We start from the raw sequence: 21,861 nt of genomic DNA on the forward strand, positions 1-21,861 counted from the left end.
ATCCCAGACAATCTGATTCCAGCAGCTTGGCTGCATGTTCTGTTGATGTTGTCCAACCAACTGGAGTTAAGTAACAATATAGTAATATAAAGATAAATGCTCAACATACAATGTGGTTTCCTTTTAGTTTCTTTGAGCTTTTTTTCCCCTCTACTCCTTACTGTCCTATTAACATCACTATCAAAACTAAATAAAGCTAGGTGCCGGTGGCTCATGCATGCAATCCTAGCTACTCAGGAGGCTGAGACCTGAGGATCACGGCTCAAAGCCAGCCCCAGCAGAAAAGTCCATGAGACTCATCTCCGATAAACTACTCAGGAAACTGGAAGTAGCACTGTGGCTCAAGTGGTAGAGCACTAGCCTTGAGATGAAGAGCTGAGGGACAGCGCCCAGGCCCAGAGTTCAAGTCCCATGACTGACAAAAACAAAAACAAAAATAAGTAGATAATCCATAAATACTAGGGAGCCACTGAAATACTCGCAATGATAACCTTGTGAGGACAGAAAATATCTGTGCTGTAATGTCAATAACAGCTGAAAATGTTGCACCTACTCCACTTCCTCATCTGACTCGCCCCTCAATATACCCGTATTTCACTTTCTTTCCTCCACATCACACTGCACTCGTCAAGGTTGACCAGTGTCCTTCACCTTGTCATGGCTCAACAGCTACTTCTCTACACTCAGCTCAGTTCAGAATAGTTTCTGGCTTTTCTGTGCCATGACCAATCCATTTCTACTTTGCTGGCTATTTTCCCAATCACCAATACCTCACACCTGAAGTATTTAGATGCTTTCAAGTCACACCTCTATCTCAAATCACTACATCAGGCTCTATTCAGAAACTATCTGTTTAACATCTCTTCTTGACTCTAAGATATAAACACCCAGACTCGATATTTCCAAATATTTTTAATATGATTATTTTCTTCTTCAACTTTTATAATAATACCTTGCCTTAGTGTGTTCAAGAAATAATAAAACAAATCAATGCTAGGCGAGGGAAAATACTAGAAATAATATTTTAAAATTGTATATATATATATATATGAACAGTTATGCTGAACAACATGCTAAATACTAGACATTAAAGTAATAAGAAAACAAAAGAAACAGTGGCTGTGCAGAAAATTAAGAGTATTCTTTTAAAACATTTTTAATTGTTACTATAAAGGTGATGTACAGAGAGGTTGCTATTACATAAATCAGGTAAAAAGTGCATTTCTTTTAGGAGAATGTCACCCCTTCCCTCCCTCTCCCAGTTTTCCCCTCCTTTCCCCACCCACAAGTTTAAAAGAGTATTCTTTAAAATACATTTCTGGGGCTGGGAAGGTGGCTCAGCGGTAGAGTGCTTGCCTCGCATGCATGAGGCCCTAGGTTTGATTCCTCAGCACCACATAAGCAGAAAATGCCGGAAGTTGAGCTGTGGCTCAAGTGGTAGAGTGTTAGCTTTGAGTTGAAGAGCTGAGGGACAGCGCCCAGGCCCAGAGTTCAGGCTCCACAACCCACCAAAAGAAAAAAAAAATTTCTGAGGCTGGGCACCCTTGGAATTCACACTGAAATCCTACCTACTCAGGAGGCTGAGATCTGAGGATCTCAGTTTGAAGCCAACCCAGGGCAGAAAAGCCCTTGAGATTCTTTTTTTTTTTTTGGTTGGCCGTGGGACTTGAACTCTGGGTTTGGGCACTGTCCCTGAGCTCTTCAGCTCAAGGCGAGCACTCTACCACTTGAGCCACAGCGCCACTGCCCTTGAGATTCTTATCTCCAACTAGTCACCAAAAAGGCAGAAGTGGAGCTGTGGTTCAAGTGGTAAAGTGCCAGCCTTGAAAGAAGAAAGTTAAAAAACAGTGCCCAGGCCCTGAGTTCAAGCCCCAGGACTGGCACAAAACAAACAAACAAACAAACAAAAAAATCAGAGTTTGGAGCTGAGGTTTATGGCTTAGTGCCTTTGATCCCCCAAATCACCCTAAATTAATAATCGATCAATAAATGTCAGAATTAAAAGTCACGATGGACCTGAAAACGTAGAGCCTGAGAGAGGGACAATTATTAGCTGCTTAATATTGATTTTCTTGTTATGATAAAGGGGCTTAAAAGCGTTTTACTTCCCACGCGTGGCGCTCACAGAGACATTCCGGCGACATTGACTGGAAATGATGTGTGCACAGTGCAGGGCACATATTGTTGGCTGACCTACTGGCAGGTGCTCCTCTTTCCTTCTCGCTTTCTGTTGTGGGAGCTGACCCTGACATCTTTCTGGTTCAAGGCCAGCGCTCTGGAGCCGCAGCCTCACTTCCATTTTGGAGGTGGTCTATTGGAGATAGGAGTCTCGCGGGGACTTTCCTGCCCAGGCTGGCTTCGAACCGCGATCCTCAGATCTCAGTTTCCAGAGTCGCTACGATGGATGACCGCACTCCTCAAGCAACTCCCGCCAGCGCCGCCCCGCCTCCTGCCGACTTCCGGGATGAGTGCGCATGCTCCGTCCTCCTCGTCTTCTGACCACGTGACCGAGCAGACTCCGCCCCGTCCCAAACATGGCGGCGCCCAGGAGTGCCGGCCGCACGTGAGAGAGATTTGACCACCGGGGCTCCGGGACTGCGGCCTGGGAGCCACTTTCTCCTCCCCACCTTCGGCTGCCTCCTTTCGACCCCACCAGAGCCCCTCGCGGGCCGCACCCCCCGCAGCCATGAAGACAAAGCCTGTTTCCCACAAGACGGAGAACACGTACCGGGTAAGCGCGGGAGCGTGGGTCCGGGGCTGGCGGTGGCCGCTGCCTCTGCGGTGAGGGCCGGCGGCGCGGGGCTGCGGGCGCGGCGGGGCGCGGGCCCAGCGGCAGCCCCCCGCACCGGGGTCGTTATCCCGAGCGGGAGGGAGGAGGAGGAGGAGGGAGGGGTTTGGACGCCAGCTTCCGCCCCTGGTTTGGGTCCTAGTTGGTCCTTTGGGGAAATTCCACTGAGCCCCCGTAGCTAAAATTCATTATCCCAGGAGATGGCCGGGCTGCAATCTGCCCTGCTCTTTTGTCCGTAAAGAAGTGGGAAAAGGATGATTCAGACCAGGGGGTGGGGGAGTGGCCGACGAAGAGAGTGACTTCCAGCTCGGTGCTTCCCGGTACTGGCTTCCCGGACAGTTTCTTTCCAGGACTTTGGTTGTCATGGCTTTAGCTAGATCCTTGGGCCTTGTGGTGTGGTAGGAAGTGGTACCGAGACAGCGAGAATAATCGTCAGTGCTCGCCTAGATTCGTAGGTTTAGCGTGGAAATCACTCCCTTTAACTTGAAATGTCAGACAACTCCAAGAACTAACTCAAGCATGGAAGGAGTACTCGCTGTCTTCGAATGGGCGCAGCACATCTGTTTAAGGCCCTGTGCCTGTCAGCCTGTTTTACACGTACTCTTCGCCGTAAGATCCATTTAAAAAAAGCACACAGAAAACAAGACAAATAAAAATTCACTTATTCAAGTCTGAAATTTAAAGCCAAGCATACTTATATATTGAAGCTTTACATTTAATACTTCCACAGGGAAATTACCCACCAGCGGTTATTGTGCCACACTCATATACTCAATATGTTATAAGAATTCAATGATGATTTGTCGTCCATATGCTTTCTCTCCCAGTTTCTGACATTTGCTGAACGACTTGGGAATGTGAATATCGATATTATTCACCGTATTGATAGAACTGCAAGCTATGATGAGGTGAGAGAATTTGATGTTAGCTAGTGATTTAATTATTTGGTCTTTTGTTTATTTTTGCTTTGTTAGTAGTAATGAATTGTGTTTCAAATGTGCTTTTCTGAAAGCGAGGTTAGTTAGATCTGTGCTAATATAGAAGCCACATATGGCAAATGAATTTAGGGGTGTGGCTCGAGAGAGAGCCTAGAAAGCTCAAGGCCTTGTGTTCAAGCTTCAATATCTCCAAAAGAATAAAGTGATAATAGTGAAGTGCTAAATGGCTATGTGCAAATGGTTGGTGCCATTTTGGACTAGTGTGAGTATGGAACATTTTCATCCTTGAAGAAAGTTCTACTGGGGCTGGGAATGTGGCTTAGTGGTAGAGTGGTTGTCTAGCATACATGAAGCCCTGGGTTCAATTCCTCAGTACCACATTCACGGAAAAAGCCAGAAGTGGAACTGTGGCTTAAGTGGTAAGAGTGCTTGCTAGCTTTGAGCAAAAAGCAGCTGAGGGACAGTGCCCAGGCCCTGAGTTCAAGCCCTGGGACTGGCCCCCCAAAAAAAAATTCTACTGAATGATGTTATGTTAAAGTTGACAATACTCAGCTAGCTTTAATGACTGGATTCTCTCATTTTCTCACATATATTGCAAACATTGCTGCTGATCCATGATCCTGTGATTTAAAGTGATTTTGATTTTGATGATACTATTTTCCTACAGCTTAGTTTCTGCCTCAGTAAAAGGATACGATCTTGATTACATGGTTTTTAGTTCTAATCACATTCTAACTTTTTTTTGACCGGTCTTGGAGCTTGAATTCTGGGCTTGGGCGCTGTCCCTGCGCTCTTCAGCTCAAGGCGAGCGTTCTACCACTTGAGCCACAGCACCACTTCTGGTTTTCTATTGATTTATTGGAGATGAGTCTCACAGGCTTTCTTGCCTGAGCTGGCTTAGAACCGTGATCCTCAGATCTTAGCCTCTTGAGTAGCTAGGATTACAGGCTTGAGCCACCAACATTCTCTTATCCTTAGATGTTCTCTTCTATAAAAAGGAAGGGGCTGGACTATGATTTTCTAATTGTAAACACAAACCAATTCTGTAGCATGAAAGGGGGAAAAATTCTAATAGGGGAGTGACAGAATGTGATCATAACTGGAATCTATGCCTAAACTTGAAAAACTCATAGAAAAAAAAAACACATTTTCCTTAGTGTGACTGTTATATAAGCTTTAGAAAGTTAATGGCTGCAACTAAAATCAACAAAACATATTGATCTTATACCTCTAATTAAATATATAGTTAATATTCGTTTTCAAGAAAACTAAAAGAAGTTTATAATTTCTTTTTTTTTTTTTTTTCTTTTTTTTTTTTGGGTCCGGTCATGGGGCCTGAACTCTGGGCCGGGGCACTGTCCCTCAGCTCTTCAGCTCAAGGCTAGCGCTCTACCACTTGAACCACGGCGCCACTTCTGGCTTTTTTTTTCTTTTTGCTTATGTGGTGCTGAGGAATCGAACCCAGGGCCTCAGGCATATAAGGCAAGTGCTCTACCACTGAGCCACTTTCCCAGCCTAATTTCTTAAGCATTGTCTTAAGGTATTAGTATATACTTATTGTTATTAAACTTGGAGTTTGCTTAATGGTCTGCTTTAATTTCGGCAGGAGGTTGAAACCTACTTCTTTGAGGGTCTGCTGAAATGGAGAGAATTGAACCTAACAGAACATTTCGGTATTTTTTATTTTGTTTGTATTTTATTCTCTCATAATTAGTACTTTATATATTCTGAATTATTAATGATGTAAGAGAAAAGCAAAATAAACTTGTTTTTCTTTCTCATCCAGGAAAATTTTACAAAGAAGTTATTGACAAATGTCAGTCATTCAATCAGTTGGTTTATCATCAAAATGAGATAGTTCAGAGTTTGAAGACTCACCTGCAAATTAGGAACAGTTTTGCTTACCAGCCTCTTTTGGAGTAAGTAGATCTTAAGCAAAAACTTAATGGTATTTATCTGAGTTTTAAAAGAAAGATTATGCCTACGATACGCTTTAGATCATACGTTAATAACTTAGAAACTACAAGAATATTACTATAAAGCTAAATCTTAGGTATACAGTTTTATATTTTTTTTAATACAGTCCTAGGAGAAATAAATTCTCCCTCTTTCTTTCTCTATCTTTTTTTTTTTTTTTTTTGGTACCAGTCCTGGGGTTTGAACTCAGGGCCTGAGTGCTATCCTTGTGAATTTTTACCCAAGGCTAGTGTTCTACCACTTGAACCACAGCTCTGCTCCTGGCTTTTAAATGTTTTTACTAGTTAATTGGAGATGAGTCTCATGGATTTTCCTGCCCAGGCTGGCTTTGAACCGTGACACTCAGATCTCAGCTTCCTGAGTAGCCTGGATTACAGTCATGAGCCACCAGCCCCTGGCTATAAGGCTTTAATTTCTCTTTAAGAAAAACTTTTGATTGCATGACTCTTTGAAGGAATGTTTTCTGCCTTGATTTCTTTACTTAACTCTTAAGATTAAAATAATTTTTTTTTTTGGTCGGTTGTGGGTCTTGAACTCTGGGCCTGGGCATTGTCCCTTAGCTCTTCAGCTCAAAGCGAGTGTTCTACCACTTGAGCCACAGTGCCACTTCCTAATTTTATATATTTTAAAGCTTGATTTAGAGCCATATTTCTGTGGTTCATATCTATAATCCTTACTAAGGAGACTGAGATCTGAAGATCATAGGTTGAAGCCAGCCTAGGCAGAAAAGTCCATGAGACTCAGATCTCTACTAAACTATCAAGAACGCCAGAAGTTGATCTGTGGCTCAAGTGGTAGAATGCTAGATGTGAGCAGAAGACACTAGGAACAGTAGTGCCAGGCTGAGTTCAAGCCTCAGGATTGGTATATAAAGTAAGACTTGATTTTGGTTTAATCCAGTGATCATAAGCCATTTACTATTGTTAAATAGATTTATAGTTTTCTCCTTACTTTTAATCTAATTACTTCCTTCTTTTTAAAATTTAGTTTGGTTGTACAGTTGGCACGAGATCTGCAGACGGATTTCTATCCTCACTTTCAGGATTTTTTCCTGACTATCACCTCTATCCTGGAGACTCAGGACACAGAGCTGTTAGAATGGGCCTTTACCTCGCTATCCTATCTTTATAAGTACCTGTGGAGACTGATGGTGAAGGACATGAACAGTATATACAGGTGACTCTTTGATTTTTCTTCTCCAATATTTACAATTTTTTCTTCCTCTTTCTCTGACCTGTCTGACTCCAGACAACCTTTCTAGTGTATTATTCATTTGTTTCCTTACACAGAGTTGATTTACTAGTCAATGATCCACAATCTCATTTACCAATGTATGTTGAACACATTTTAAGTTTGTATTGACCTAACCTCTTGTCTAGAGCTATTGAGATTTTACCCACCCATCAAAGCCTGACTTGAATTTCATAACTTCCTCAAATAGTCTCCAGGCATCTTAGCCAGAAGAAAAGCTTTATATTCTTTATCTCTTTTATCTTTTTTTTTGTACTGAGGTTTGAACCCAGTGCCTCAGGGTTGCTAGGCAGACATAGTGCTGTTAATCCACACCTCCAGCCCTCTTTGGCATTTTTTTTAAAACCAACTATATAATCTTTATTTGTAATGTAATTCTGTCCTTAGATACCTAATGAACTCTGTAAGCACATGTCTTAAACACCTGTGTTTTCTTAACTGCTAATACACTTTAAGAAAACAAAAAGCTGGGTGCCAGTAGCTCACGCCTGTAATTCTAGCTACTCAGGAGGCTGAGATCTGAGGATTACACTTCAAAGCCAGCCCAGACAAGAAAGTCCGTGAGACTCTTATCTCCAATTAACCAGAAAACCTGAAGTGGAGCTGTGGCTCAAGTGGTAGAGTACTAACCTTGAGCTGAAGAGCTGGGGGACAGTGCCCAGGCCTAGAGTTCAAGCCCCACCACTGACAAAAAATAAATAAATAAATAAAAATATTGTTATTGTAAAGGTGGTGTGCAGAGGGGTTTTATTTATCATTCATTTATCATTCATTCTTCCATAATTAGAGAAAGCAACAATGTGATTATGTGAGTAATAATAGCTCTATGGCTGTATATGACCTTTAGAAGGTTGCTTACCTTCCTACATTATGTATGGAATGGGTTTGTTATTTTGGATTCATTTGTCATTCATTCTTCCATAATTAGGGAAAGCAACAATGTGATTACATGAGTAATGATAGCTCTATGGTTGTATATGACTTTAAGAAGGTTGCTTACCTTCCTACATTATGTATGGAATGGGTTTGTTATGTTGGTGGTAGTAGGGTTTAAATTCAGTATACTAGAAATAGTAATAGTACTCATCCCATAAAGTTTGGCTGATTAAATGAAGTAATACACAGGAGGCACCTACATAAAGAATAAGGTAGAGCTCCAATTCCTCTGCCTGGTGTTCAGAGCCACCGCTTTACCTGGGCAGTTTTATCTGTAGCTGTTCTGATCAACCATACTTCCTTTCTCATTGATGCACACCGGCCTCCTTATTATTGTTGACCGTGATTATTTCTGCTTGCCCATCTTTGCCCTCTTGTTTACCCTAATAATACATACCCCAGTCTTCACTTGAGTTCTTCCTGTCATTTGGAGCTGACTGCCAATTTCAGTTTTTCATGTATCTTTGCTGGAAGACAAATAGCATCACTTGTCCTGATATGCATAATGTTTATGGCCTTTGGTTTTCTGGCAAGTAAGTGTCTCAGTAATCAAATGAGATAGACATTAAACTTGTGTTGTACCTACTGCATATTCCTTGCATACTTGGCTCAATGTTGTACATATTATATACTACATCTTTATTAACAATTATGTCATTAAACTATTTTACTTTTTTCTAGCCTGTATAGTACACTCCTGGCACATAAAAAACTACATATAAGAAATTTTGCTGCTGAAAGCTTTACTTTTTTGATGAGAAAGGTTAGTTTGATATTTTGTGTTTATCACTGTATACCAGGATATGAGTAGAGCATGAATCTCTTTAATGTGGTTGTTATAGACTCATCTTTATAATTAATGTTTCTACTTTAGCTTACCTTAAGGCTTAATTAAGCTTTTCTCACTAATAATGTGATATTATTTGAGTAACTTTTCCCAGTTTTTATGTGAGTGTAAATCAATTAAACAAAGGAGTTTCATTGTTCATATTTCCATAATGCATATAATGTGCTTTGATGCAATTTACCTCCTCTTTCATCTTTCTTACTCCCAATTCCGCTTTTTAAATTATTTTTAGGGGCTGAGAATGTGGCTTAGTGGTAGAGTGCTTGCCTAGGATGCATGAAGCCCTGGGTTCAATTCCCCAGTACCACATAAACAGAAAAAGTCAGAAGTGGGACTGTGGCTCAAGTGGTAGAGTGGTAGCCTTGAGCAAAAGCAGCTCAGGATCAGTGCCCAGGCCTTGAGCTCAAGCCCCAAGACTGGCGAAGGAAGGAAGGAAAATATATTTAATGATTTTCTTTATTCATACTCATGACTGCATATGAAGTACCTTATCCTTTCCTTTCACCTTCCCTACTCTTTTTGGTCATTCTTACTGTTATTTAGATTTTTTGCAGCTTTCAGTTGTTTCTTGTCAAAACATTCCTATATAAAATAAGTACATGAACAATGAGATAAACAGGAATTTTTGTTTCCTGGAAGGAGCTGGTACCATAATATCATATGGTCATGTTTGTTTAAAATTTTCTTTTTTTTTTCTTTTTTTTGGGTCCAGTCGTGGGGCCTGGGCGCTATCCCTCAGCCCTTCAGCCTCAAGGCTAGCGCTCTACCACTTGAGCCACAGCGCCACTTCCGGCTTTTTTTCTTTTTGCTTATGTGGTGCTGAGGAATCGAACCCAGGGCCTCATGCCTGCAGGCAAGCGCTCTACCACTGAGCCACCTTCCCAGCCCCTTGTTTAAAATTTTCTTAGTATTAGAATGTTTTCATAGTAAAACACTGGTTTGTGTATTAAAACATTAAATTTATTTTAAGCTTATAAAATGCAAATATATAGCTTACTTTACAAGACAAAGTGTTGCTTTCAGTAGGTTTTCTTGACATACCCATATCTGCCATACCAGTGAACTCATCACTCTGTGTAATGTGACAAGGACGAGTCAAGAATTCTAGCAGTTTGAGATCATTCCAAATGACTACTCCTTCCAGACTTTTCCTTAATGTATTTAAACATGACTATCCAGAATAAGAAGGTAGATTCCTTATTTTAACTTATTCATGTTGTAAATACTACTTTCCATTTCTATTTTACATTTTAGGTCACTGATAAAAATGCACTTTTCAACTTAATGCTTCTTGATCTTAATGAACATCCAGAAAAAGTGGAAGGAGTTGGACAGTTACTCTTTGAAATGTGCAAAGGAGTTAAGAATATGTTTCATTCCTGTACAGGACAGGTAAAAAGTGGGAAGGGCTGCTTGGCACCTATGTGGAAGGATTAGACCCAAAAGAATTAGACAAATGATATGGTGACAAGGCAACCTAGAGTCAATAGAAGGTGATAACTGGGGAAGTTTAGAGGATTAAGGACAATACTTCCTTATGTAGGCTTTGTGACTTATTCATCCTGGATACTAGGAGGGTTTTAACATAATTCACCCATTCACTAATAGGGTAGTAAAGCAAGGTTGTTAGATGCTAAGTTTCTTTATAGGGTGTGGTGGTGCTTGCCTGTTTGTAGCCACCAGGAGGTTGAGGTGGGAAGCTGACCAATCAAGGCCAGTTTGGGCAACACAGTGTGGTCCTGGACCAAAAACAAAAACTCAGAATCCTAGTTTGGAAATTCCATTTGGGATACATAATTAACACTCAAAGCTACTATATCCTTGATTATTCCAGACTAGATTATTAAAGTAGCTAGTATAATCAGAGGGGTAAATCATAGCTGAATACTTAAAAAAATAAGAGTTTATATGATTATTTTAATTGTTGTTGCTTTCCCACAGGCACTGAAGCTAATTTTGCAAAAGCTAGGACCAGTGACTGAAACAGAAACTCAACTGCCATGGGTTTTAGTTGGAGAAACACTCAAAAACATGGCTAAATCGACCGTAGTCTACATCTACAAGGAACACTTTGCTACATTTTTTGACTGTTTGCAAGTGAGTTCTAGTTTTTTAAGGATGAGTATGTAACAAGAGGTCTGTGAGTTTATTATTTCTCTGACTTTAACTGATCACTCTTGGAGATTGTATTTCATAATTATTTTCTTTGTATTTCTACTCATGTATGAATTTTCTTCCCTCTATGCTTTATTTTGATAGGATAGTTTGAGATTCAGTAGAGTATGGTGGTTAAGAAAGGCTGTGAGGGCCATACGGCCTGCCTGTTTACATTGTGGCTCTACCATTACTGCTGGTGTGACTGGAAAAATTATTTAGAGTCTCCATTCCTCAGACTTTCAGTCTGATAAATCGGGATGTAGTGTGCCCTTTGTTAAGGTGGATGTAAGCATGCTTAGTAAAGCTTGCAAAGAACTCAACACTTTGTTCACATTTACTGTTCACATTCCCTGTAGTTCCTAGTAAGTATGGCTTTTTCTTTTGAAGCAAAAGAATGTGAAAAGCTGTACTGCATTACACATTATTTGTTACTGGATAAACAGATGAGTTTGAGATTTCCTAGTTCTTTGCTTTGTCAAATTCTCTTTGTAGGAATCACTCCTGGATCTACATAACAAAGTGACAAAAACAAACTGTTGTGAAAGTTCTGAACAAATTAAAAGATTGTTAGAAATATATATGATACTTGTGAAACATGGAAATGGATCAAAGATAACCAAACCTGCTGATGTTTGTAAGGTGAGTGTTCTACTTGATATGCCTAAGAGTATTTATTTTAACTTTAGTTATGCTAGTACTAGGGCTTCAGCTTAGGACCTCACATTCTTGCTTGGTTGTTTTGATCAAAGCTGGCATTCTCACATGTGAGCCACAGCTCCACTTCTGGATTTTTTTTTGTATATGTAATTTTTTTTATTGTTACTATAAAGGTCTGTATAAAAGGGTTACAGTTAAATAAGTCAGATAAAGAGAACATTTCTTTTTGGACAGTGTCATACTTCTGGTGTTTTGCTGGTTAATTGGAGATTAGTCTCTCAGATTTACCTGCCCAGGCTGACTTTGAACTGTAATCCTCATCTGAGCCTTCTGAGTTAGCTACAGGTGTGAGCTACCAGTGCCTACCTTAAGCATGTTTATTAACAGCAGATTGCTATGTGTGCTTTTCTTTGTATTTTGACAGGTATTGTCTCAAACATTAGCAACAGCAAATCTTTCTACATCGTGCCATGTGACACTCTTGGATATAATTTCTGCTTTGATCCTTGGTGAAAATGTTTCCTTGCCAGAGACCCTCATCAAAGAAACCATAGATAAAGTAATTTACTTGAACAAGATATTAACTGAGTTGTGAATAATATGTTTAGTGTTGAGTAAACCCAGCTGAGAATACAAATGAAGCCTGACAAAGACTTTGCCCTCCTGGAATTAAAAATTAAGGGGATATGAGCTGCATGCTGTAATGACAACAAGCAAAATAAAGTGTAGTCATAGCTAAATCTACACAGCAAAGTTTCAGTGACCATGTGGAGCCTACTGTGTGGCGAGTGTGAGTTAGGTATTGAAGGTAGAACCTATGATGTTACAGTCTTTATTGTTGGGCAAGAGGACTCTTGGGGGAAGTAGTCTAATAGAGTGAACAACTTTATATTGAATGATAGCTGTTCTACCTGGGATTGCATATCACAGAAAGCTTTTTCAAAAGACTTAGATTTGGTATGTCTTTGAAGGCTCCATAGCAGTGTTTCAGTCAGGGAAAATGGTAACAAAACTAGAAGAGAGAACAAAGACCAGTGCTTATAAATAGGTGTAGTCTGGACCTTTGAGAAAAAGTGGCTGATAGTCATGAAATCTTACTTGGCCTAGGAAAGTAGCCTTACGTAGTAGAAGGCCCTGGGAAAAGTAAGCAATGACATGGTTTGATGAGATTTGCATTTAGTGAGTTTTAAAGGTGGACTGAAGATGAATTAGCGTAAGATTAGGCTGTTTTCCTTTTGTAGTTCTCCATAGCTAGGCAAGGCTGAGCAGATGTGACTCTGGAGTCAGTGCAATAATGTCAGTGCAACACCTGAGTTCTTTAGAGAATGGGAGGAGGTGCAACCTGTTGAATGGCTGTTGAAGTATGCCACCATTTCCTGACTCCTACCTGCTTTAGGGGAGGGAATGGGTTTAACACTGTTTACTTCATTTGTAATTTTCACCTGTGCTTCACAGATTTTTGAGAGCAGATTTGAAAGACGTTTGATTTTGGACTTTTCCGAAGTTATGTTTCCTATGAAGCAATTTGAACAGGTAAGGAAGAGATTACATTTGGAGTGTTTTCTAAATCTATCCTGGTAAAATAGCCAAGTTTGAAATTCTGGATTTTTGTTTGCTTTTTAAAGGAGTGGAGTTTGTGCTTGATATTTTAGTTAATGTATTTTTTAATTACATTCAAGTTGAGGTTATGTGTGAGACTTTATTATATATTCTCAGGCATTTATAATTATAACCAGTGGCCATTTCATTTTGAACAGTACTTGAACTGATTTACCATGTGGTAAAATTGAAAATCAGTATAAGGAACTTTTATGTGAATTTGAAGCATAAAAAGTGGTTTCTTCCATCGGAAGGAGGCTGAAGTTACTGTAATTGCACCAAAAAAGATACGTAATGGAACAAAGAGAACTCTTCCCTGGCAGAGCCTGACTTGATTTAACCCTCTCCTCTCACCTCCATCAGGCATGCCACTCCTCATAAGTGGCCACCTCACAGTGAACTTGTCATCTGCTTCTCTCTCCTTAGTCTTCACTAATGTATATTCTCATTTGACTCAAAAGAACCTCTTTGTGCATATTCTAGGTCCTGTTTATTTCTGCTCTTTGAGGACTATCACTGTGTTGTTGTTGTTGTTGCTTAAGAAACTATCTTTTCCATCTCTGTATGTTTTGGGAGTTTTTGCTTGTTTTGGGGTATGTGTATGAGGGGTGGGTGGGTGAGTGCATAGTATTGAGGATTGAACTCGGACCAGCAATTGCTAGGCAAACTCTATACTTTATTTATTTTTTTGTCGGTTGTGGGGTCTGGTCTTGGGCGCTGTCCCTCAGCTCTTCAGCTCAAGGCTAGCGCCCTATCACTTGAGTCACAGCGCCACTTTTTTTTTTTTTTTAATGTGGTACTGCGGAATAGAACCCAGGGCCTCATGAATGCAAGGCAAGTACTCTACCACTGAGCCACCTTCCCAGCCCTACTTTTAATCTTTATTTTGTTGAGGCTGTTGATCAATTGATAGAACACCTGTCTTGGAAGAGTGAGGTCCAGAGTTCAAACCTCAGTAACTCAGAACAGACAACCCAAAACCCTTAATTTTCATCTGGACTGCAAACACACTATTTAGACATAGTTTAAATTAGTCAAGTCATCTGTTTGCCACTCTCCTGTTTCTTACTAGCAACTAGCTACTTGTTATGGCCTTCATAGATGTGTTTGCATACATGTGCGTGCGTGCGTGCGTGCGTGCGTGCGTGCGTGCGTGTCCATATGCCAGTCCTAGGGCTTAAATTCTGGGCCTAGGCACTGTTCCTGAGCTTTTTGGCTGAAGGGTAGCATTCTACCACTTGAGCCACAGCATCACTTCAAGCTTTTTGGTGGTTAATTGGCAGTAAGTGTCTCAAGGACCTTCTTGTTCAAGCTGGCCTCAAACTTGATTCTCAAATGTCAGCTTTCTGAATAGCGAAGATTACAGGTGTGAGCCACTAGTACCTTGTCTAATCTGTATGCTTTTAAGTCATCTGCACATATTGCTCTTTCTTGATGTGTTAGTTTTAGACCTTGTCTTTAAGCTTCACTGTATGGTAGATTGGTTTTAGTTCTAATATTTAGTTCTCATCTTCCCTGCCATTTTATCATAGATTTGGGTTGAATCCATATTCACCACATTTTTGTTACCAAGGAATATTTTATATTACATGTCCTTTTTTTGTATATGTTCTCATTTTTCCTAGCATAAGCTTTTACCTCATCCTTTAAAAACTAGAGATTGTTTTAACTGCTCAGTGACTTTCTGCCAACAACACTATAAATACTGTTTGCATGGCAAACTGAAAGATAAACTTACTAGCTCAGTTTCTTCCTCCTGCTTCTTGGAGACATTCTTCCTGGGGAGTACTTCCAGTCTAGGGGCTTTGCTTGCTCAGCCCCCTGCATAGCTGTCATGTTACAGTGTCCCTTTGCTTCATTTCTGCTTCCTAAGTCTTTGTTTCACTCTTATTGTAGCTGGCTCTCTTATTTCTGTGGAATGGAGGTAAAATTTTAGGATTTAGTACATGTGAAAATGTCAATATTTTCTCCTATATACACTGTTTTGAGAGCAGACTAGATATAGAATTTTAGATTCTGATTCTTTTCCCTACAGAATTTAGGATGTTGCTACTTTGACTTCTAGCTTTCATTGTTTCTATGGAGAACTTCAAGGCCATTATGATTCCTGATCCTTTGTGAATGAAATCTCTTTGGCAGCATTGGGATTTGAACTCAGAGCCTTGTGCTTATTAGCAAGCACACAAGCAGTTGAGCCACACCCACAGAACTTTTGGCTTTTAGTTTGTTTTTTAGGTAGCGTTTTTGCCTAGAGCTATCCTCAGACCATGATCCTCCTACTTATGCTTCCCACATAGCCAGCTTTATAGAATGTATTACCACATCCAGTTTATTTGTTGATGAAGTCTTGCTAACTTTTTTCCTGGGCTAACTTGAACATTTGTCATCATGATTCCTGCCAAGCCACCTCCACCAGCCTCTTTTGCTTTCTTTTTTAAGTGTTATAATTCTTTTTTTTAAAATTTATTGCTCTTATAGAGGTGATGTACAGAGGGATTATAATTACAAGAGTCAGGTAATGACTACACTTCCTTTTCTACAGTATCTTTTGTTCCCTCATTCAAGTATTATAATTCTTTATATTAGGTATTATAGAATTTATACCTGCTAATAAGTGTGATTTCCTTTCTTGTCTTCAGCTTTTTCTACCAAGCTTTCTCTTGTACATTGAGAATTGCTTCTCAGTTGGTGACACTGTGGCCAAAGATGAAGCACTGGCCATTTTGGCCAAGCTCATTCTCAACAAGGCAGCACCTCCCACCGCTGGCTGCATGGTGATTGAAAAGTATCCTCTGGTTTTCTCACAACAGACAGTGGGGTGAGTTCTAATCATATGCCCGTGATATTGGTGAGATGACCCATTCAAATAAGCTTCAGAATATAAGAATCCTATAGAAATGAAATCTGTATATATGTACTGAAATAATGTCCATGGTAAGGTGTTACATGAAAAAAATGTGTTTTATATATTATGCATGTGGTATGATCTCACTTTGCAAAATTAACACAAATGTGTAAGTAAGCATAGAAAAACATGGGACAATCTGTTAACTTTCTTTATACCAGGAAGGAAGTTAGGGAAAGAAATATGACCACTAATTTTTAACCTTTTAAGATGACTGTAGGTTTGTGTGGAGTTGCAAGAAATAGTACAGAGGAATTCCAGGTGCCCTTCATCCAGGTTCCACCTTTGGCTCATGTCTTGCATAAACATACTGCAGTTTTAGAAGTTTGCAAGCACCTTTCTTTCAAAAACAAAGTACAATACAAAAAAACTGGGTCATGACTCAAGTGCTAGAGCATTACCTAGTAGGTGTGAGGGCCTGGATTCAATCTCTCGGGGGGGGGGGGGGGTTTAAAAGAAAATGAAAATTTTTTTTTGCATAGTAGAGGTTTATAGTTGGATGGGGTCAGCTATTCAAATTTTTCCTTCTATGAATAATTTTGATGTCAAGTGAGAGTCCTTAGTTTTAGTTACTCCTGGACCTTTGTGTTTCTATACAAATTTTAGAACAAACTTGTCTTAGTAAATGGCTTCACCGGTATGGAGAGAATTGCCCTCTCTCCAAGGATGGACAAAACTTACTGCCAGGAGGATGGAAAGCGTGGAAAAGAAGTGACTTCATTTTTTATTGTTGTTGTTACATTTTATATTGGCATTTTCCCAATCAATCTTTCTCCCTCTTCCCAAACCAATCTCAGCAAGCTTCATTGTTCCATTTTCACATATTTATATAAAGTATTTTGGACATTTAAGTGAATTATTTTAAAATTTTATACTCTTACATTGTGGAAGTCAGTTCCTGTGTCTTTTTTTTTTTTTTTAAATCGTGGGATTGAACTCCAGGACTGGGTGCTATCTCTGAGCTCTTCTGCTCAAGACTAGCGCTCTACCACTTTGAGCCATAGCACCACTTCTGATTATCTAGTGGTTAACTGGAGATAAAAGAGTCTCATAGGCTGGCTTTGAACTGTGATCCTCAGATCTCAGCCTCCTGAGTAGCATTACAAGTGTGAGTCAGAGTACATTCTGTGTGTGTGTGTGTGTGTGTGTGTGTGTCTGGGGGTGTGTGTGTTTATGGGCCTGGGCACTATCCCTGAGCTTTTTCCGCTCAAGGCTAGCACTCTACCACTTTGAATACCACTTCCTCATTTCCTTGTTCATACACTTGTTTTAATCTTTTTGATTAGTTAGACCTGTTTCTGTATTTGTGCTTGGCTGTGAGAGTGCTGAGTAGGAAAAATGAGTGTGATGAATGAATGTTCCTTGAGTTTGTGAAGCTCCTTAGCACTACTGAAGTGAGAGCTAGTCTCCTCACAGCCACATAGCTCTTGACTCTGAAATTGCAATTCTTGGGGATTCCATGAGATTCTGGGGGACCCCATATCCTCAACCCCTGCTTTCCTCTTCATCATACCATCAGAGTAGCTTCTTTATGAAAATATGCCAGCAGTCTTGTTGCTGTTTTAGGTGACAGGGCTCTGATAATGAATAACTTCTGTTATTCTCATGGGCCTTCTGTTTTGATTTTGCAACCCCTGCCAATCTTCAACAAGCACATTCCTGTTATGTGGCCAAACTCTGGGTCCTGTGGAATAGGGGTGAAGCTGCCTTGGTGGATGGCTTCAATGAGATATAGCCAAGGTTCTGATGAGAATGAACGGCAGACCTCCCACTGCCCTTAGCCCTTGCTGCTCCTCCTGGGAAGGTGCATAATAAAATCAATACATTTAGATGCATTGACCCAGTAATTGCCACAATTTCTTTGTCTCTTCTTCTGAGAGAATATCCCTCCAGCCAGGTGGTGGTGGTGGCTCATACCTTTACTCCTAGCTATTCAGGAGGCTGAGGTCTGAGTATTATGGTTCAGAGCCAGCCTGGGCTCTGGGAAAGTCCATGAGACTCTTATCTCCAGTTAACCACCAGAAAACCGGAAGTGGAGCTGTGGCTCAAAGTGGTAGAGCGCTAGGGTTGAACAAAAGATCTCAGTGACAGCCCACAGGCCCTGAGTTAAAGCCCTACTACTGACCAAAAAAAAAAAAAGAAGAAGAAGAAAACATATTTCTCTGCCAGCTCTGCAGAGAAAGGGTGCAAACGCTCACTTTTGTCCTCCTTCCCTCTGTGAAGATTTTTCATAATAATAATTATTATTATGTGTATACGAGCCTATAAGCCTAGCACTTGGGAGTGAGGTAGAACCAGGAGGGTGACTGGGCTACAGCATAAGTTTAAAGCCAGCCTGGGATACATATTTTTTTAATAATGGAATAGTCTTAATAACATTTCATCCATCTATCTTGCAATTTTTTTATAAGAAGAGATAACTAATAGGAAATGTCTTTTACAAGTAAATTTGTCCTGTCATTTGACAGGTATTTTATGCTATCAGGGACTGTTCTGAACATGAAGTACTGAGCAGTAGTTACTTCTGTATGGAGATTACATTCTTTGTGGGAATGGGAAGGGTTGATCCTTGGAAGACTTTCTAGGCAGAGTGAAGAGTAACTTCAGAAGGTCTGGAATGAGAGGAAGCTCAGTCTCTTACAATAAAGAACACTGAGCAGGGAGGAGGTGAGGGGAGAAGAGGTAGGGTCAGGTCCTTTGAGGATTTTCTAGGGTGAAGAAGGGAATATGGACTTTATTGGAAAAGCTAACTAGAAGGTCTGATAGACACATGGAATAACAGCATGGGGCTGGGAATGTGGCTTAGTGGTAGAATGCTTGCCTAGATGCATGAAGCCTTGGGTTCGATTCCTCAGTACCACATAAACAGCTGGTGGTAGAGTTCTAGAGCAAATGAAGCTCAGGGACAGTGACCAGGCCCTGAATTCAAGCCCCAGGACTGGCAAAACAACAAACAACAACAAAAAACATAGAACTAATGACTCGCTGTTACCTCTTTTTTTTAAACTATGAAAGTTGCTTTAATTATAAATTTTTAAAAGTCCACATTAAATGTAAAGCCTTATAAAATGAGGGTATATAAACACTGATTGGGCCAACATTATTGGTATTTCTGAATCTTTCATTAGCTTCTGTCTGTAAGATTACGGGCTGTAGAGTCATAGTTTCTGCCCAGAAGACTGTATTTCAGGATGTGGACTTTAAGGAATTGACATTTATATTAACTTAGTCATCTATCATTTCCAAACATTTAGTGTCCTGATAAATATAAAACAAAGAGAATATGACTTTTTGATTAAATTTAGTAACAAAAAGAGTATAGGCGTCAAACTCTATTTGTTTCTATTGCATAATAAGCTAGAAAATTGGATACAGGAACAAATTTTAAAATCTTATTGTTTCTATGGTTTTTCCTTAATGAGATTTCTGTCTTACAGGTAGGACTGAGGCATAGTACACTGGCAAGAATAAAAAAGCTAGTAAGAATGGTAAAGAGGGGCTGGGAAGGTGGCTCAGTGGTAGAGTGCTTGCCTTGCATGCATGAGGCCCTGTGTTCAATTCCTCAGCACCACATAAGCAAAAAGAAAAAAGCTGGAAGTGGTACTGTAGCTCAAGTGGTAGAGCGCTAGCCTTGAGCTGAAGAGCTGAGGGACAGCGCCCAGGCCCAGAGTTCAGGCCCCATGACCGGACCAAAAAAAAAGAATGGTAAAGAGTAACAAATATCCCAAATCAGTGTCATGTTAGAAAGTATCATGAACAACCATTTGTCAGGCTAAACAACTTTTTTTGGGGGGGGTGGGGGTGGAGGTGGTGGGGGTGGTGTTGGTGGTGGTGGTGGGGCAGTTCTGGGGCTTAAACTCAGGGCCTGGGCACTGTCCCTAAGTGTCTTTTGCTCAAAGCTCAAAGCTTCAGCCAGAGTGCCAGTTCTGACATTTTGTGTTTATTTAGTACTGAGGAATCTAACATAAGGCTTCATGCATGCAAAGCAAGCACTCTACCACTAAGCCACATTCCCATCCCTAAACAACTTCTTTTTTTTTTTTTTGTCAGTCATGGGGCTTGAACTCTGGGCCTGAGCGCTGTCCTCAGCTCTTCAGCTCAAGGCTAGTGCTCTACCACTTGAGCTACAATGCCACTTCCAGTTTTCTGGTGGTTTATTGGAGATAAGAGTTTCACGGACTTTCCTACCTGGGCTGGCTTTGAACCGCAATCCTCAGATCTCAGCCTCCTGAGTAGCTAGGATTACAGGCGTGAGCCACCAGCGCCCGGCCCTAAACAACTTCTAAATAATCATTTTAGTAACTTCATGACATCAGTCAAAAGTTGAGAAGTGGTAAAATTTATGTCAGAACAAAAGAGACAATGTGAATTACCTGTCCAATTCTCAAATAACCAACAGCAAAACAAACAAAGAAAAATGAGAAGTAATGCCAAAAACTAGAAAGGCTTGGTTTAAGTTACATAGCAAATGAAAGTATAAGTAGAAGGAAGCAGAGCTTATGTGCTTGTCAGTACATGACTCACAGTTATTTATATTCAGCCATCACTAATTCCTTCCTCCTCCGAGGCTCCTTGGTAGAAAGGAGGATCTCATTTCAGAGGACAAGAGCAATTGTATTCTCTCCTGTTTTAAACATGTGTTCATCTTTTCATTTTTCAGATCCTACTTAAGGCAGAGGAAAACTAGATCTGACGGAAGAAAGGAACAGTATTCAGTACTGGACCATCTCTTAACTGTAATTCAGCTACCCCCCAGTAAAGATACGACTTCCCTTTCACAATCTTGGGCAAGCCTTGTAGTATTACCTCACATTAGGTAAGAAATAAACTGTTTAGTTTTTGAAGAAATACTTAACATCTTGATGAAAATAGCTTAGCCAAAAGCTATTTGAGCTAGTTGACAAAGCTTTTGAGTGATAATATAAGCTTTTTCCTTTTCTCCTCATTTCTTGGACAGACCTCTTGAGAAAGAGAAGGTGATACCTCTAGTGGCATGCTTCATAGAGTCACTCTTCATGACTATTGACAGAGGGACCTTTGGGAAAGGTCAGTTTCAATCACTGCTTGTTCTTTTCTCTACCTTTTCAAATACACCTAAAGTCATTGTAAACATACGTAATACCAGAGAATAGTGTTATTGTTAGAGAATACTAACATGTCCTGATATAACTCCTCCACAAGAAATACAGAAAAGAGAATAATAAGCTGGGCCTGTTTTCCTGATAACCAGTCAAGGTAGCATGGACAGAAGGAAAGTCTAGTATCAACAGGCTGCCATAGCATTAAGACCATTCATTTTGAGCCCCAGTCACCTCATGCCCACCCTACTCTTGGAATATGTCTTGAGCTCCAAGCCTAAGTTATATGCCTTACCATAATCTGGCCTTGCACATAATCTGGCCTTATATGTCTTTGTATTTAGTGGTTTCTGGAATACCAATTTGTGAGTCCAGCTGCAGAAAACCCAACTTTGGCACCGTACCTCCAGGGTTTCCCTCTTTTTCCAGGCAGAATCAGGCTGCCTGCTTCATGCTCAGCAACTTAATTGCAGATACTTTGTTTTACCTTAGCCCAGTATTTTCTTCTAACACATGAATAGCAGTCTTTTCATTTGCCTAAATGTTAATGTGCTGCATTCTATTAGGTACAAAGTCGACAGATTTAAATTAGATTCCCACATTTCAAGCGTTCAGTGGCCACATGTGACTTTTGCTACACTATTGGCTATATTTCAGCACAAGGATTTTTACCATTGCAGAAAATTCTGTTGGATGGCACTGGTTTAGTCCAGAACAGTATGTCTTTG

At 40.2% G+C, this 21,861-nt stretch overlaps 1 protein-coding gene across 1 annotated transcript in view; it reads left to right on the forward strand.

Moving 5' to 3' along the window:
• The first annotated feature begins 2,452 nt into the window (after window positions 1-2,452).
• Utp20 (UTP20 small subunit processome component) overlaps window positions 2,453-21,861 on the forward strand; it is a 97,262-nt gene continuing 77,853 nt past the window's right edge. The window contains exons 1-14 of the mRNA XM_042693150.1: window positions 2,453-2,731; window positions 3,616-3,696; window positions 5,333-5,399; window positions 5,513-5,645; window positions 6,691-6,879; window positions 8,572-8,653; window positions 9,992-10,129; window positions 10,679-10,834; window positions 11,387-11,533; window positions 11,976-12,110; window positions 13,007-13,084; window positions 15,790-15,968; window positions 20,716-20,871; window positions 21,013-21,101. Of these exons, the coding sequence (XP_042549084.1) occupies window positions 2,687-2,731; window positions 3,616-3,696; window positions 5,333-5,399; window positions 5,513-5,645; window positions 6,691-6,879; window positions 8,572-8,653; window positions 9,992-10,129; window positions 10,679-10,834; window positions 11,387-11,533; window positions 11,976-12,110; window positions 13,007-13,084; window positions 15,790-15,968; window positions 20,716-20,871; window positions 21,013-21,101 (1,675 nt within the window). The 5' untranslated portion in view covers window positions 2,453-2,686. The remainder of the gene's footprint in view (window positions 2,732-3,615; window positions 3,697-5,332; window positions 5,400-5,512; window positions 5,646-6,690; window positions 6,880-8,571; window positions 8,654-9,991; window positions 10,130-10,678; window positions 10,835-11,386; window positions 11,534-11,975; window positions 12,111-13,006; window positions 13,085-15,789; window positions 15,969-20,715; window positions 20,872-21,012; window positions 21,102-21,861) is intronic.

This window comes from Dipodomys spectabilis, unplaced genomic scaffold, assembly GCF_019054845.1.
Source record: "Dipodomys spectabilis isolate Male_0828 unplaced genomic scaffold, ASM1905484v1 ptg000163l, whole genome shotgun sequence".
Lineage (NCBI taxonomy): Eukaryota > Metazoa > Chordata > Mammalia > Rodentia > Heteromyidae > Dipodomys > Dipodomys spectabilis.